The sequence below is a fragment of the Staurois parvus genome, unplaced genomic scaffold (genome assembly GCF_062004578.1).
Source record: "Staurois parvus isolate SC_StPar_1 unplaced genomic scaffold, SC_StPar_1.0 ptg000165l, whole genome shotgun sequence".
Classification (NCBI taxonomy): domain Eukaryota; kingdom Metazoa; phylum Chordata; class Amphibia; order Anura; family Ranidae; genus Staurois; species Staurois parvus.
In genome coordinates, this window is record NW_028317961.1 from 20,297,888 (window position 1) to 20,313,128 (window position 15,241).

The window sequence follows — 15,241 nt, forward strand, 5'->3', positions numbered from 1 at the left end:
TGATGCATGCATATTCTTAGCCCCCAAGTGCAGAACCTTACATTTATCAACATTAAACCTCATTTGCCACATAGTTGCCTAATTAACCACTTGCCCTCTTTTTTTCTCAAGAACAGAGTTTTCTTTCGGTGGTATTTGATCGCCTGTGCATTTTTTATTTTTTGTGGTATAAAAAAAAATAGACCAATTTTGAGAAAACAATATTTTTGACTTTTTGCTATTAAACATGTCCAGTAAAAAATGTTTTTTAAAAAATCAAATTTCGTCATAAATTTATGCCAAAATGTATTCTGCTACATGTCTTTGCTAAAAAAAAAAATCCTAATACGTGTAAATGAATTGGTTTATGTGAAAGATATAGCGTTTACAAATGGTGGTATATATACTGGGATTTTGATTTTTACTAGTAATGGCGGCGATCAGCGACTTATAGCGGGACTGCGGCGGACATTCTGACACTGGGGGGGAACTTGGTATCATGGACATCCCCAGTGACACCAATACAGTGATCAGTGCTAATAAAAAGCACTGCCACTGTACTAATGGCACTGGGCAGGAAGGGGGATAACATGTGGGGCAATCAAAGGGTTAACTGTATGCTGTTTTACAGTGTGCTGTGTGTGTGCTTCTCTGTAAGCACACTACTATGCAAAGCAGGAGCTGACAGGGGAGAGAACTGTTTTGTTTACTTACAGTTCTCTCCCTCCTTCGGTAATCCTGCTTGATCACCGGGTGCCGGTGAGTAATCACCGGCCGGGACCAGGTGATTGACAGCCGAGGTTGCAAACAGCGAGCCGTGCACGTGCCCCCTACCCAGAAATGCAAAATCACGTATATATACACGTGATTTTGCGCACCCCTGCCGCCCTGAAGCAGTATATCTGCTATAGAGCGGCGGGAAAACGACTAAATAGGGCATGGAGGTCAGTTTGTAAGTTAACCACTTGCACCCTGCCACTGCATATATACGTGTGCAGGGCGGCACTGGGGCGCAAAAGCTTGGTTTAAAACGTGCTCCGCGCTCCCGACGTTTTCACCGGCAGAAGGCGCGCGCGCTCCCGCCGACCCACGGGTGACACCATTTGATCCCGGAGGGATCAATCATTCGATTTCAGCCAGTGATGTCTGGCTGAAATCAGATGATCGGTCCCTGTCCTATCCTGTGTTGACATTTACACAGGACAGAATATGATGTCATTCTTCTCTGCCTGGACACATTCCGTTCCAGACAGAGAAGAAGACATACAAACAGTGAGTAAAACAGCACATACCCACAGTTAGAACACACCTAGGACACATTTAACTCCCTGATCGCCCCCCCCCCCCCGTTAACCCCTTCACTGCCCTGTCACCAGTGTCACTGATCAGTGAACTGATTTTTACTGATCACTGTATCAGTGTCGCTGGCGACTTCCGATAGTGTTAGCACCCCTCCCAGATAGCGCCAGATTGCCCGCCAGTACACCAGTGATCCCGTTAACCCCTTGATCGCCCCCCCAGTTAACCCCTTGACTGCCCTGTCACCAGTGTCATTGATCAGTGAACCGATTTTTACTGATCACTGTATCAGTGTCGCTGGCGACTTCCAATAGTGTTAGCGCCCCTCCCAGATAGCGCCAGTTTGCCCGCCAGTACACCAGTAATCCCATTTAACCCCTTGATCGCCCCCCCCCCCCCCCCCCCCGCAGTTAACCCCTTCACTGCCCTGTCACCAGTGTCATTGATTACAGTGAACAGATTTTTACTGATCACTGTATTAGTGTCACTGGTGACTTCCGATAGTGTTAGCGCCCCTCCCAGATAGCGCCAGTTTGCCCGCTAATGCACAGGATTTTTTTTACCAAAAACATGTAGCAGAATACATTTTGGCCTAAATTTATGACTAACTTTGAGTTTACGATATATTTTTTATAGCTGAAAGTAGAAAATATTGTTTGTTTTCAAAATTTTCGTGTTTTTTTGTTAATAGCGCAAAAAATAAAAAGCGCACAGGTGATAAAATACCACCAAAAGAAAGCTCTATTTGTGTGAAAAAAAGGACGTAAATTTCATTTGGGTACAGCATTGCATGACATTAGTGCAGCGCCAAACAGCAAAAAAAGGCCTGGTCATTAAGGGGGGTAAATCCTCAGGAGCTCAAGTGGTTAAAGACAACCTATAAGGATGTTATTCCACTGCAAAATGAATAATGCTTTAAGGTTTTAAGTGTGTTTTTGTAAAAAATGTGCATTTTAGCATGTGTGCGAGGAAAAGCTCTTTCAGTGGATGGTTAAAAGGAAGTTATAACAGTTGCCAGCACCACATAAGGAGTAACTCTTTAGTTGATTTTTTCAAAACATCCATACTTGCTGGAATCCAAAATAACATTTAATAAGTCAATAGAAAAAAAGTCAACAAATTAAATATTGTTGTTCAAATCATTGTACACACCTCCTTGGTATATAAAGCATCTTATAAGTTCAAAATCCATATTTTTCTTCAATAGACTTAAATACATTTCTGATACAACCTTAAAGCAAAGATACTTTCTAAAAAGTAATATGCAGCACGATGTACACACCACAGTGCTAACCATTTTCTTGCTGCAGCAGCAAGTATGACAAAAAAGAATCTCCTAGTCTTTTGGCCTGCTGTGGAATATTTAAGACAGCTTAAGTCCTTGAAGATTATGTCTCAAATTCAGTTGTTCCTTCTCCTGTCTGCTCTTTTCTACTTTAAAAGCAAGTTTATTGGCTTTCTTCTCCATTCTTCGTTCCTGGAAAAAAAAAAAAGTCAAGTATTAATTTAACACAAATATAAAAGAACTGGCAGCCTAATTTAGCCTTCAGGCTTAGCTCAACTGTTTAGACCCTAGTAAGGCAGTATCTCCAAAAATCTGTGAAACCCCTTCTTGGTGCCATTTTTCAGGCTTTTCCCTATCTAGCACCAACATCTTAAGCATCATCCAGGGTTTCTGTTATCAATACAAAACAGGAAACAGCCATCGGTCAACAGCCACAAACTATGCAAGATCAGCACAGTGGGGAATGGATAGGACATCTGTCAGGTTTTTATTTGCGATATGTAGGAAACTTTCTGTGTGCAGCAACCCCCCCATTCCCCCGCTAATACTCAACCGAGCTCCCTCTCGATCCAGCGATATGCACAAGAGCCTTGGTTGTCCCAGGACTCCCTCTCTTCATTGGCTAACACAGCAGCGGGAGCCATTGACTCCTACTGCTTTCAATCACAGCCAGTGAGCCAATGAGGAAAGCGCAGGGGGTGGGGCCGTGCCGTGGCTTATGGACGCATAGAGCTGTGCTCAAGAGCGAGCACGCAGCAGTGCCCCCATAGCAAGTGGCTTGCTATTGGGGACATTGGTCAAGTTGGAGGAGCCAGGATCACCGGCGGGTAACTTGAAAAGAAGAGGATCGGGGCTGCTCTGTGCAAAACCACTGGAAAGAGCAGGTAAGTATGACATGATTGTTATTTTTGTTTTGTTTTTAAACCCGAACCCTTAGTACCACTTTAAAGCTATAAAGCCAAAGGGTCAAAATAATAGAGTAATATTTTCGGAAGGCTATCACCAAATGGACCCTCCATACTTCTCTCATGACGAGCCTTTTTTACTGCAATTGACATAACTTCTCTGCCAAAGTTGAGATTGTTTGATTTGCTTGTTCCTTTTTCTCTTTTACAGACGTGGGTAGAAATGATGCATTTCTATTGTACCCAACCTTTTAGGGTACAATAACATTACCATGTGCACCTAAGGCTACATTCACATTAGTGATTTAGGTCGGTGTGAACTGTAGGAGCAAGAATCTTTTGATTCCTGCTGTGACTGTTTGTGGCGAGGTGATATTTGGCGATTACGTGCGATGATGTGTGCATCCAGCAGCGATCACAGCAAGTAATCACTGAAATGCAGACAGACGGAGAATAGCTGCAGCTGCCAGCGATCTGTCAATATAGTCAATGGGGCTGGCAGCTGCATTTATTCGCTTTCAACCGCAGCAGAAATCAGAAGATTCTTGCCACTACAATTCACACCTTCAACCTAAATCGCCTGTGTGAATGTGGCCTTAAAGTGGAAGAAAAGCCTAACCATTCTTAAAAATGTTTCACCCCTTCCTTTCCTGCCTAACCTGTATGAAAAAAGGTTTGTGTACTAACCTATTTTAAATCCACTTCAGTCCGGTCACATGATTCTGCAGCTCCACCAGCTCAGAGAACTCTTGACAAAGGCTAGTTTGAAAGGCTAATGTCCCATGGGTAATTTTGCTGTTGGAAAACTATTTTTTTACAGCTGTGTAGTTCTAGCCATTTCCTAATGTCCTAAAACTTTTGTATTTTATATATATATATATATATATATATATATATTTATTCATTTTTCTCTCTGTCAGTGTTTATTCTATATACACCCACAATTGCTGACCAGATAAATATCTTCAAACATAATACTTTGGCAGCCTATGAATATTATAAACTCACGCTCCATCATGCCAACAGGCTTAACAGGTTCCCCCCAGGCCTATAGCCAGATGGCGGCCGGCAAAACACCTCGTCCCTCCGGGTGGACGCCATGTGGTGTCCTTTCATGCATGCGCAGTTTGCCTGCCCGCGGAGCCGCGCGATCTGTCACATGCCGTGTACATCGGACACGGCCGATGACAGATCTGTGTACCGGCCCCGTTGCCAGTACCATGTGACCTGCTGTGACCAATCACAGCAGGTCACATGACAGTTGTATACAATGGATGGCTTCCTTTCATGCCATCCATTGTATACAAGTGTGGCTAGCTGTGAATGGTCACAGCGATCACATGCACAAGCTGGGCCAATTAGAGCCCAGCTGTTTCATGTGATTAGCTGTGGCCAAATCACAGTTAAGAAAAAAAAAAATCCTGAATGAATCGATTTCATTCAGGTAAATGCTTGCTTAAAGCAAAGTAATTCTTTGCTATAAGCAAACTGTGTAAAAAAAAAAAAATAATACTGATCACTTCCCCAAAGTAGAACAATGTTACTATGGTAACATTATACTACTTTGGTCATAGTGAAATATGAAAAAAAAAAAATCTTAAAAAAAGAGAAAAAAATTTAATAAAAAAAAATGTTTTTTTAAATTATCAATTTTTTTTTTTCGTACTGTCACCAGTCAGTGTCCCTGATCACCGCCTTGACAGTTATATGACGACGCTGTACTGCACTGGTGATGGTATATAAACAAAAAAAAAATAGTGAAAATAATTTTATTTCTTCATTTCAGAAAAATGACAAAAAAATTACAACTTACAAAAAACTTGCCATGCCTCTTATGAAGTACGTCGGACTGTCTACTCTGCAAAAAGGGGTCATTTGGGGGATATCTGTACTGTTCTGACATTCTTGGACCTCAAAAAAATTAGATTGGCTGTCAGTACTTCAGGATTGATCAATTTTCAGATATATCCCATAGTTTGTGAACTCTATAACTTTCCTACAGACTAAATAAATACTAATTTGGGTTATTTTCACCAAAGACATGTAGCAGAACACATCTTGGCCTAAATTTATGACGAACAATTATTTATTTGCAAACGTTTATACCAGAAACAAAGAAAAACGTGTTTTTTTTTCAAAAATTTGGGTCTTTTTTTGTTAATTTAGCAAAAAATAAAAACCCCAGGGGTGATTAAATACCACCAAAAGAAAGCTCTAGTTGTGTGAAGAAAATGATAAAATTTTAGTTTGGGTACAATGTTGTATGACCGCGCAATTGTCATTCAAATGTGAGAGCACTGAAACCTGAAAAATGGCCTGGGCAGGAAGGGGGTAAAAGTGCCAGGTATGGAAGGGGTTAATGATCCATATTTCTACTTAATTTTTCTGATCAAGGAGGTTTCATTGTGTTACGGTTTTAAAAGATTTAAGTAAACTAACATGGAAAAGCATGCGTTTTCCAAAAAAACTCTTTCTTGGCTTATGGAAAAATTTACATTCTGGCACAAGCAGTTAAAAAGAAAGTGACAGATGGGCTTCACTGAACTTTAAAGTGGCACTGATTAATTAGTTTTTGTTTTGTTTTTTTTAACACCAAACAAGATGCTGTGTGTCAGAGCGGAAGAAGACATAAGCCATATGACAGATGCTGGAAGGGAAAAGTAAAGAACCTGTGACCAAGAAACGTTGACATCTGCTCCTCCAGGTGAATCTGGGTTCATTGCTTTTAAATCTCTAAAATGAAACAGGTTTAAGGGATAAGTTCACTTAAAAAAATAATAATAAATGCACATTTTTTGCAGGTAAAAAAATGTGCACTTATATTTTTTGAGCCTGTAAAGCATTGCACCATCTATCAGCAGATCACTGGTGCCATGCAGGTCTCCAGCAGACTGACAGTTTAATCTGTGTGCTTATACCTCGTACAAGCAGACAGTTGAACACTGAGAGGAAGACTGAATTAACTACCACAGCGCTCCACAGCGGTTTGGTATTTCAGTGAGAACTACAAGCAGATATCCGCAAAGGATATCAGTAATTTTAGTGCAATCATTCACAGAATTTAAAAAATGGACAGCACCAATTTAAAAAACTGACAGCTAGTACAGTGAACTTCCCCCCGTACTGCTGTCACAAGAAAGAGGAAGGGGGGGGGGGGGGAATCAGGCAGTGGCTGCAGCAGTGAGAATATGTTCCACCCTAAAACCGGGTGGAACATATAACATGCTCCCAGAGGTGAACTTAACCTTTACAAACAAATGGCCACTGCCCCAATCTATAACTGGCCTTCACAGAAAGGAGCACATGGAGGGGCGATGCATGTCAAACAATAAAAATAAGAATTCCCATCTCAACTTACAGACCAGCTTGCTATCAACCAAATTGTCCTGTCTAACAGTCTTTAGTTAGCACACATTTGCAAATACATGCGTAAGCTGCAAAGCCTCTTTACAGCACCCCAGTATTCTGCAGTTCCTAACTCTATAATTTTGAGAGCCTCCATTGTAAGAGTACATGCATCACAATTGATAGACTGACGGCAGGTGAGCCTGAGGGAGCCCATCCCTCCCTTAAGGCACAGGGTCCCCAAACCAGTATATAAACAGTACAAATGGCAACTGCCCCAATCTATAACTGGCCCTCACAGCAAGGAGCACATGGAAGGGCGATGCATGTCAAACAAAAAGAAAAATTCTCAGCTCAACTTACCGACTAGCTTGCTACCAACCGAATTGTTCTGTCTTAACAGTTAGTGTTAAAAACTGGGGTTTAGTTAGCACACATTTGCAAATACTGCCTGAGGGAGCCCACACCTCCTTAAAGGCACAGGGGTGCACTGGACACCTTGGCTGCCATTGTGCTATATATGCTGGGTGTCCCGTGCGCCCCTGTGCCTTTAAGGATTGGTTGGCTCCCTCAAGGTCACCTGTCCTCAGTCTATTAATTATGATGCATGTGCATTTACAATGGAGGCTATCAAAATGATAGACTTAGGAACTGCAGAATAATGGGGTGCCGTGAAGAGGCTCTGCAGCTTAAACATGTATTTGCAAATGTGTGCTAACTAATCCCCTGTTTTTAACACAAACTGTTGGACAGGACCATTCAGCTGGTAGCAAGCTGGTTGATAAGTTGAGCTGGGAATTTTTCTTTTTATTGTTTGAACTTATCCTTTAACCTTACTTCAGTTCCAAGCAGACAACGGCGGACTGACAACTCATGGGGCCCCCGGGCAATTGGGGATCATGGGGCCCGTGTCCTTGCCCACACTCAAAACACACCCAAAAAAGCCTATAAAAATGTACCAGGGGCATTTTATGGGGCCCCCTACTGACCCCGGGCAGTGCCCGAGTGCTCGAATGGTCAGTCTGCCCCTGGTTCCAAGCATAAATTTATGGTTAAATAGGACCACAATAAATATAGAATTAAGTTCATAAATGTGTGTTTGTTCTCACGATAGTTGGTAGTGGACAGGAGAAAGAGGCATTTAAATATTGTGAGTAGTACATACTGGGAGGCAAAGGAACACAGCTCACCTTTCTTTCTTCTTTTATAACTTGTTTCCTGGCTTTTCTCTCTTCGGTGGATTCAAGTTTGGAACGCTGCTGCGTAGAAACTCTGGGCAAATCTCCATCATTAATCCTTTCCATGCGCTCTACTTGTTTGGCTGTAGGCCCCCTTCCAGGAAGAACACCCAGCGGAATGCCAGTTTTGGCAGATACCTTTATTGGCTTGGTCTAAAGAACAAATGACAGTTAACACCTTCATACAACATTCATTCTGAGCCCTTCACACATTTGAATATAAATGTTTTCAAACATATTACTAGACTGCTCTGGAGGGATTTCTCCTGAGCTCCTCTGTAGCAGAACAATGTCTTTTGATTTCAAATGTGAATATTTTAGACATGCAGACACAATGTAAAAAACCTACTATGAAAAAAAGAGCATGGGGATTGAAAAGCACCTGAAAGTACTAATACTAATTTTTTCGTAGTGTTGATAGAAATGTGGTACAAGTATTAGATGGAGGTCAGTCCAGGGCCAATATCTATATATTTTAACGTAGGTAACCTGCTGGAGAAACCTTACAGCTCTAAAATCTAACTAGTCAGGCTTAGAAGGTAAGTAAAATTTTAACACGAGCCTATCCCTTTTGGCATTCACTACAAAAAAATAAATGGCTTTCATGGCATTATTTAGACTATGAAATTGCTTAACACAAAGAATTGCCATTAGGAGAATACCATACCTTTGGTGGGTCCTTAATTAACTGCGGGTGATTATATAAATTTGAATATGTACCTGTGAAAAGAAAATGAAAGAAATAGAAAGAAAAAAAAAAAAAAAACTTTAACTGAAAAGTAATCAAAGTTATTATATATAGATTAGGGCTTATCGGTTAACCACTTCGAATTTAGGCATTTCTTTAATTTTCCACATGGTAAAATCAGAGAATTACTTAAAACCCCATACATTTAATATTTTCTAAAAGCAGAGGCCCTGGAGAATGCAATTTTTTTTCAAACAATATTTGCGCAGCTGTTTTTCAAATGCATGCTTTCAGGAAAAAATAAATTAAAATGTGCACAGGATGTTGTAAAGTTTTTTGGGGTTTTTTATTGTTTTTATTCATTTTTTGTATTTTTTTTTTTTCAATTTAACTTTATTGCTATCACAAAAGAGCTAACATGCCCCCAGTTAATGCTCTGCCCTACAATGCAGCTAATCAAGCACAGAAAAGCAGGTGCAATACAAGATACTACTTGATGTCCTTTCTTTTCTCTTTTCCCTTGACAGTGGGCCCAGTCTTGATTTTTTTTTTCCTCATAGTCTGCAAAGGTTCTCATAAGTTAGCAATAGTCTATATGTAATAGTTTTCCCTCCACTACAACCAGCAGCAGTTTGTGTTTTCACCTGACGAACCTTCTTTACTGGGCTGCCGAGACAGAAATCCAGATTGGATGCACATCTTAGCTATCAGGTTTTTTGTTGTCAACAATACCTCTGTGCAGATAAATGTTTATATCTAAATACTCAGGACACAGCAGGCATAGCCAAGGATCTAGAAGTACTGGGCAACCTATGACATCATGCAAAAAAGATTGCTATTTGCTTTTAGTAAGCCTGGTAAGGCTAGAGAAGGTGGAAAAAGTAACCAGGGAAACCTTGACTAATTGTTTTTTGGCAGCATTCGACTGCAGGCTGAAAGCACCACCCTCAATTTGATCACTATGTCAGAGCTCTTCTGAGATCGTCAGTGCCTGTCAGTAACAACCAAGACTGGGAACCAGCCACTGCACAAAGTGTAACATGAGGATGATGAAGTCTAACTACACAGTATCATGAAAGTATCATTAATACACTTACTGAGTATTGATTCACAGTCCCACTTTTCAGCAGGCTCTTCAATAACTATAATTTGCATTTCTTCTTCCACTTCTTCATCTTCTTCAATCAAGTCCAAACTTTCTCTGGGTTTCAAATCCTTTAACTTTACACACCTGCATAGAGTTTTGAAAGATTATAGGCCCAGTAAATGAAGCATTAGCATAACTCATCACATTAGGACTTTGTACATATTTAACTCATAGCCCTATTTTTACAAAATGCAGAATATTTGCCACAAAACATACATATCTTCAGTATGAACTATCATTCTTCTCCACTTCCTCCGAATGTATCAAATGGAGGTACAGATGCAAACTGAATATTATGTATAAACAGCATATTCATAACAACTCATGTAACATTTTACACATGCTTGGCAAAGCCTTTCCACTACATTTATTGCAGCTATGTGTGACATTTTATATGTGCTTGATGGTGCCACTCTGTGTAGGTGGCACTTAATTTGTGCTTGACAGTGCCTCTCCACTACAATTATATAAGCTCTGTGTAGGTGCCATTTAACATGTACTTTGCAGTGCCTTCACATTACAGCTAAAGCAGCCTTGTGTAGATTTCACAGAGGGATGACAGTACCTTTCCACTACAACTATAGCAGGCCTGTGTGGAAGGCATTTCATATTCTCCAAATCATCTACAGCAACCCTGTGTAGTAAAAATCTAGGCCAGGAAAGTCTAGCACTTTGTTCTGTTACAGACAACATTGGTACCCAACAAGTTCTATTTAAAGCTTAACTCCAGGTTTACAATGACTTTAAACTAGTTTGTTCGGGCCAAGCTGACCAAAAAACAACATTTAATTTAACAATAGGTGCGCCCACTGGAAGCATTGTATAAAGTGTAAAAAGTCTTAGCTACACGCAGTACACAGTGCTATCCCATTCCCAGAACAAAATCAAGTTGGGTAAGTGCTGCTCAGCCATTCACAGGAAGCTTTGTACATTTATGAATGAATACAAGGCTTCCTGTGATTGACTGAGGTAAAGATTGTGATGTCATGCACCTGCTTCTCTACCTCAACCAAATACAGGAAGTCTTGTATCCATGCATAAAAGTACAAAGCTTCGTGTGAATGGTTGAGCAGTCCCTATCCCACTGCTGGAACACAGTGCTGTATACTGTATGTATCAAAGTCCAATTTAAATCCATGTTTCTATCCAAATGTGTATTCCATCCAGTGCAATGCAGCATCAAGCAACTGCTGAAAATGTGTGCAAGCAGAAAACCTCCACCGAAACAGAAACCCTGGTTGGGCAAACTCTCACCTAAGTATACTGACCCTCACAACAAACTTCTAAATACTTCTCTGTATAATCACTGGCATCCAGGTTCGACCTGCTGGACTCTCCTCAGACATCTCACTATTTTCTTCAGGGCTCAGGCAACCATCCACAGCTCAGGTGGTGGGAAGACAGATCTGCGTGATTCAATGCTCAGAAAACACAAAGGCTGACATGGTGCTCATTTGGTAGCTTCAAAGAGTGGCTACAGCCTCCCAAATGTGTAGCATTAGGCAGTCTCTACTGAAATCCATCATCAAAGCCTAAGCATTTACCTATTCGTTCCGGGAAGAAAAAAGGATGCAGACCCCCAAAAGCACTCTATTTATGCAATTAAGTCTTTTGGAAAGCCACTGCAGATATGATTATCATTATTCAGCAACATGTTGCAACAGTGCGCTGGATGGAATACACATTTAAATAGAAACATGGCTTTACATTTTAAATTGGACTTTAATGCATCCGACTCTTCTCCCCCACCAGTAATCTATCAGCCTCCTGGACCCGTATCCCGCTTCCTTGACGACTTTTCCGCCTGGCTACCCTTCTTCCTCTCCTCTGAGCTACCCACCATCATCCTTGGAGACTTCAATATCCCTATCAATGTCAACAACCCGGCTACATCCCAACTTCTCCACTTAACTTCTTATTTTGCACTCACACAGTGTACACAGACCTCCATCCACACCGACGGGAACACCCTGGACCTCATCTTCTCCCATCTCTGCACCCCCCACAACCTCACAAACACCCCTTTCCCTCTTTCTGACCACAACCTCATTACGTTCTCCATCTCCCCGTCCTCAAACACCTCCCCCCCCCCCCCCCAAACGTCAAACCATCACCAGCCGTAAACTCCGCAACCTGAACCCGGCCCCTCTCCACTCTGCAGCTGCGTATAACGACTCGCTGTCAGCTGCCTTAGACTCCTTAGCACCCCTAACCACACGTAGCATTAGATCCCGACCGCTTCAACCCTGGCAGAACGACCACACTAAAAATCGTAAACGACGCAGTCGCGCGCTGGAACGATTATGGCGCAAAACCAAATCCCCTCGAGCGTTCTCCCTCTACAAATCTGCCTTCCTCACCTACTCCTCCTCCCTCCACGCCGCCAAACAAGCCTACTTCATAACCCTCATCAACACCCTCTCCACCTGTCCTCGCCGGCTTTTCTCCACTTTCAACTCCCTACTCTCTCCCCCCCCCCACCCAGTACCTCACTCACCGCCCACGAGATTGCCAATCACTTCCAAAATAAGATCGACGCAATCCGTAAGGACATCGCCAATGCTCAACCTACCTCCCCACCTAGCCTCCCTCCCACTATAACCCCATCAACTCTACCCTCCTCTGACCTCACAACCGCCCTACCCCCCACCGCACCTAACATCCCGCACACTATAACCTCCCCAACACTCCGCTCCTTCAGCCCTGCTACCACCGAAGAGGTCACTAAGGTCTTCTCAGAAGCCCGCCTCACCACTTGCCCCCTTGACCCTGTCCCCACAAAACTCCTCCGGTCAACCTCCTCCTCCATCCTCACCCACATCTTCAATCTCTCCCTCTCTACTGGCGCATTCCCCTCCCCCCTAAAGCACGCGCACATCACCCCCATACTCAAAAAACCCTCCCTGGACCCCACCGACCTGAACAACCTTAGACCCATCTCCCTGCTGCCATTTACTTCCAAGCTCCTTGAGTGCTTAGTCTACAATCGCCTAAGCAACTACCTCCTCGATCCACTACAGTCTGGCTTCCGTCCCCTACACTCCAGCGAAACCGCCCTACTCAAACTCACCAACGACCTGCTAACCGCCAAAGCTAATGGCCACTACTCAGTCCTCTTACTCCTCGACCTTTTTGCGGCCTTCGACACAGTTAACCACCCCCTCCTCCTTAATAAACTACACTCCCTTGGCATCAGAGACTCCGCTCTCTCCTGGCTCTCCTCCTATCTATCCCAACGCTCCTTCAGCGTTACCTATAACGCTACCACCTCCCCCTCTCTCCCCTTCTCTGTGGTGGTCTCCTAAGGCTCTGTCCTCGGGCCCCTTCTCTTCTCCATCTACACCTCCTCCCTCGGCAAACTGATACACTCCCACGGCTTCAACTACTATCTCTATGCTGATGACATGAAAATTTACCTCTCCACCCCTGGCCTCACCCCTTAAGTCTCCGCCCGTATCACCCACCTACTGAACGACATATCAGACTGGATGTCGCTCCATTTCCTCAAATTGAACCTTTCCAAAACCGAGCTCCTGATTTCCCCCCAGCGCATGCCCCCCCCCCCCCCCCTCCATCACGACCAACAACGCCACCATCAGTCCCACCCCGCAAGCCAAAGTCCTAGGTGTCACTCTAGACTCAAACCCGTCCTTCCAACCCCATGTCCATGTTGACAAACTCATGCAGGCTCCACCTCCGCAACATCTCCAAAATACGTACGTTCCTAACTCCAGGCACTACTAAACAACTCGTTCACTCCCTTATTATCTCACGTCTGGACTACTGCAACTCCCTTCTCACCGGCCTACCCCAACACAGGCTATCCCCACTTCAGTCTATCCTGAACTCAGCGGCCAGACTCATCCACCTTACCAACCGCTCCGCTTCTGCCACCCCCTTCTGTCATTCCCTTCACTGGCTCCCGATTGCCCAATGCATTAAATTCAAACTACTAACACAGACATACAAAGCCATTCATAACACTGCCCCAAACTACCTCACTGACCTGATACCCAAATACCACCCTACCCGTAATCTTCGCTCCTCACAAGACCTCCTACTTTTTAGCTCCCTGGTCTCCACCTCCCACATCCGACTGCAGGACTTCTCCAGGACTTCCCCCTTCCTCTGGAACTCACTACCCCAATCCATCAGACGGTCACCTACCCTCCTCACCTTTAGGCGCACCCTGAAAACCCATCTCTTCAGGGAAGCCTACCCCGCCCTCACCTAACAGCCGATCTCCTCCACTCCTCCTACCACTCCATCCCCCACAGCCACTTCCTCCTGTACCACTATGCCCTCCCTCCTAGATTGTAAGCTCAAAAGAGCAGGGCCCTTGACCCCCTCGTGTTTTGTTACTGTAATGTTCTGTCCCCCACTATAATGTACAGCGCTGAGCAAACATTTTAGCGCTATATAAATACTGTATAATAATAATAATAATGTTTGACATGTTGTTAATGTTTTATTTATTGAGATTTTAATTATTATTGTTTGGTTATGGCACAGCCCATTGTGATTTAATATTTATGTTTTTTCATGTTTATTGCTTGCAGCTTTTGACAACTAATCGGTGCACAGAATTATTGCATAAATACAGTACATAGTTTATACAGCACTCCTTGCAGGCACACCTGTTAGTTAAGGAAATAGTTTGTTTGGGTCAGCTTGGCCCAAATTAACTTTTTAAACTCATAGTAAACCTGCAGTTAGGTTTTAACAAAGCCTTAGCAAAGCTGTTGCCTTTATTGTTGGAAAGACCTGGGTTTGTGTTGAGCTTGTTGTCAGCAATCTGCAAGCATATCAGAACAAGATAGGCAATGAATACGTTTTCTGAAGTATTTTTTCTTTCCTGTCTGCACAGTCACATTAGGAAAAAAATAAATCTGCTCATACAGTAAAGAGAACCAATTTCAATAGGTCTTATGCATGAATTTACATCCCCCTTATTTAGCTTTTCTTCCATTACATGGGCCTGTCACTATTAGCTGGGGTGTTGGGGATTGTCAGCTTTCACCTGAAGACTGGGAGATCGCAATTCATTCATCTGCAACTGTTAGTGTCCAATTCAGTTCCCAATCTCTGACTTCCTGGCTGCTCCAATATTTCTTTCTATCTTGATAGATACTTTTTAAAGCAACCCATACAGTAGAAAAAGATAACACTTACTCTTTTGCCTTCTGCTTGAAGTAGTCCTCTACAACATCTTGAAGTCTAGCACTATCTGTCTGAATAAATCCTTCTAATTCTGCATTATCCAAGGCGCCAATCTCATCCTCGTCAAACTGCTCATAAAACTGTAAACAAAAAAATAAAAAAAACATAATATAGATAAGATATACTAAGATATTA

The 15,241-nt window shown here is 42.8% G+C and overlaps 1 protein-coding gene across 1 annotated transcript in view; it reads right to left on the minus strand.

Moving 5' to 3' along the window:
• Positions 1 to 2,349: 2,349 nt before the first annotated feature.
• Positions 2,350 to 15,241, minus strand: part of LTV1 (LTV1 ribosome biogenesis factor) — a 45,763-nt gene continuing 32,871 nt past the window's right edge. Inside the window, exons 7-11 of the mRNA XM_089676292.1 lie at positions 15,059 to 15,186; positions 9,837 to 9,970; positions 8,719 to 8,771; positions 8,004 to 8,204; positions 2,350 to 2,755 (exon numbers count right to left, since the gene is read on the minus strand). Of these exons, the coding sequence (XP_089532418.1) occupies positions 2,642 to 2,755; positions 8,004 to 8,204; positions 8,719 to 8,771; positions 9,837 to 9,970; positions 15,059 to 15,186 (630 nt within the window). The 3' untranslated portion in view covers positions 2,350 to 2,641. The remainder of the gene's footprint in view (positions 2,756 to 8,003; positions 8,205 to 8,718; positions 8,772 to 9,836; positions 9,971 to 15,058; positions 15,187 to 15,241) is intronic.